General features: G+C 46.8%; 1 protein-coding gene across 1 annotated transcript in view; it reads right to left on the bottom strand.

Moving 5' to 3' along the window:
- Positions 1-482: 482 nt before the first annotated feature.
- The window catches only part of RUFY2 (RUN and FYVE domain containing 2), a 60,349-nt gene continuing 59,067 nt past the window's right edge, over positions 483-1,764 (bottom strand). Inside the window, exon 18 of the mRNA XM_019507865.1 lies at positions 483-1,185. Coding sequence (XP_019363410.1) covers positions 1,156-1,185 — 30 coding nt within the window. The 3' untranslated portion in view covers positions 483-1,155. The remainder of the gene's footprint in view (positions 1,186-1,764) is intronic.

Genomic DNA, 1,764 nt, shown 5'->3' with positions numbered 1-1,764 from the left:
AGCTATTTGCTGCAGCTGCCCAGAGCCCAGACTGGCTACAAACAGCTGCGCCAGGCTCCAGAGCCCAGTCACCAGCTCTGTGCTGGGAGCTGGGGAGAGACCAGGGTTGTGCTACCTCAGGCCCCTCCCCCACAGCCTGCTCTGAGGCACGTGTGCATGTGCCAGTACAGAGCTGATGCCAGGGCTCCAGAGCCCAGCACAGCTATTTGCAGCCTCCCAGCTGCAGCCAGCCCCGACTCTGGGTAGCTGCTGCCAGCCGAGAGCCCGGGCTGCTCCCAGCAGGTAGCTAGGATGCTGCAAGCCCTTCTGGGAGCAGCCCAGGCTCCAGCAGCTACCCAGAGCCGGGGTAGCTGCTGACAGCCACAGAGCCCAGGATGGGGGGCAGGGGCACACGGGGCAGCAGGGCTGGGGGGTAGGGGCTTTGGGTGCAGGGCAAGGGACACAAGCAGGGCATCCTGCCTTCATTTTGTTTTTCTGGCATGCCGGCACTCTGGCACCTTCCAAGGTAGGCATTGTGGTGTTTTTCACACTCCGGCCAAAAAACATTGCCTACCCCTGCCGTAATCCGTCTTATCACAGAGATATTTTCACATGTAGTATTTTGTCTATCAGCAACTGCTACATGGGTCTGTCTCAGCACCAGTTGTTATAGAACATATTTTTTAAAGAACAAGTAGTACCCATTGTCTACTCATGCTGACTAAAACCCTATCTAAATCGTAATGTCCAAGTTCTGCAAGTTTGATATAAGGGGGAAAGAGAATCTTCTTCTCACACAGGTAACAGTAAGGAATTGTGACCCCTAATATATCACACTAGAACATGTGGAAGAATTCTGCTTGTAGCACTTAGGGTTGCAACCAACAGCTTGAAAACCATGACTCTAGCATAACTGATGGAGACAGCCTGAAGCAGTACCTTTTAGGAGAAGAGTTGAAGTTATGCAGTTGGCTTTTAACTATGAAAATGGAAGATGACATATTACAAAATGAGATACTTAACTGATGATCATTTTTAAAGAAAAGTTAGCTCATGTGCTTATCTATCTCAGGCTGCCTCCCATATCTGCCCAGGTGCAAAAGGCCAAGTTGTTTCTTACCTAGCTGGCAAAATCTCCAGCTTTGCTTCAACAACTCCTACAGTACAGTTACACTGTCAATGCAGAATTCTTTGGCACATCAAAAACTGGAAGGTGGGACAGATAAAAAAAATGCAATATTAAAATAAATAGGCTGCGATAATGATTACATTATTTATTTTAATATAAGGAAATCTGCCACAGCTTACCTCTGTCACAACATAGCATCAAAAAAAAAACTAGAGAAAGTTTGCAGCTGAATTTTTCTCCAACTTTCTGGAGCATAAATGCAGCCTTTGCTCTAACAGCCTGTTATCTACTGTCAACGCAAGCAAGTTGCACTCCTTTACTGGGACAAGTCCACTAACTGCAAGTCTACTGGGCTTCCTTTCACTTCCAAACCTCTTCTGCATTCATTCCATTCTCCTTTCACATGCACACACCTGAACTGATTACTCCCAGGGGTTAAGCTTTGTTCCCAAATGTAAATTTTCCATCTTTAGTAGGGGTGTGCAAAACGGGCACTATTCGATTTGGATTCAGCCCAAATCAGGGACAGCGATTCAATTAATTGATTCTGATTACTGTCCCCAATTCGATTCAGCCGAACCCAAATCTGAAGATTTGATGCCAATTCAGAGAATCAGCGGTTCGGCCATAGACACAGCTTTAAATGTTTTTTCTAC

This window comes from Gavialis gangeticus, unplaced genomic scaffold, assembly GCF_001723915.1.
Source record: "Gavialis gangeticus isolate Ggan-Ray unplaced genomic scaffold, GavGan_comp1, whole genome shotgun sequence".
Taxonomy (NCBI): Eukaryota; Metazoa; Chordata; order Crocodylia; family Gavialidae; genus Gavialis; species Gavialis gangeticus.
Note: the sequence above shows the minus strand (reverse complement) of the source record. Positions and strands in the feature narration are given on the sequence as shown.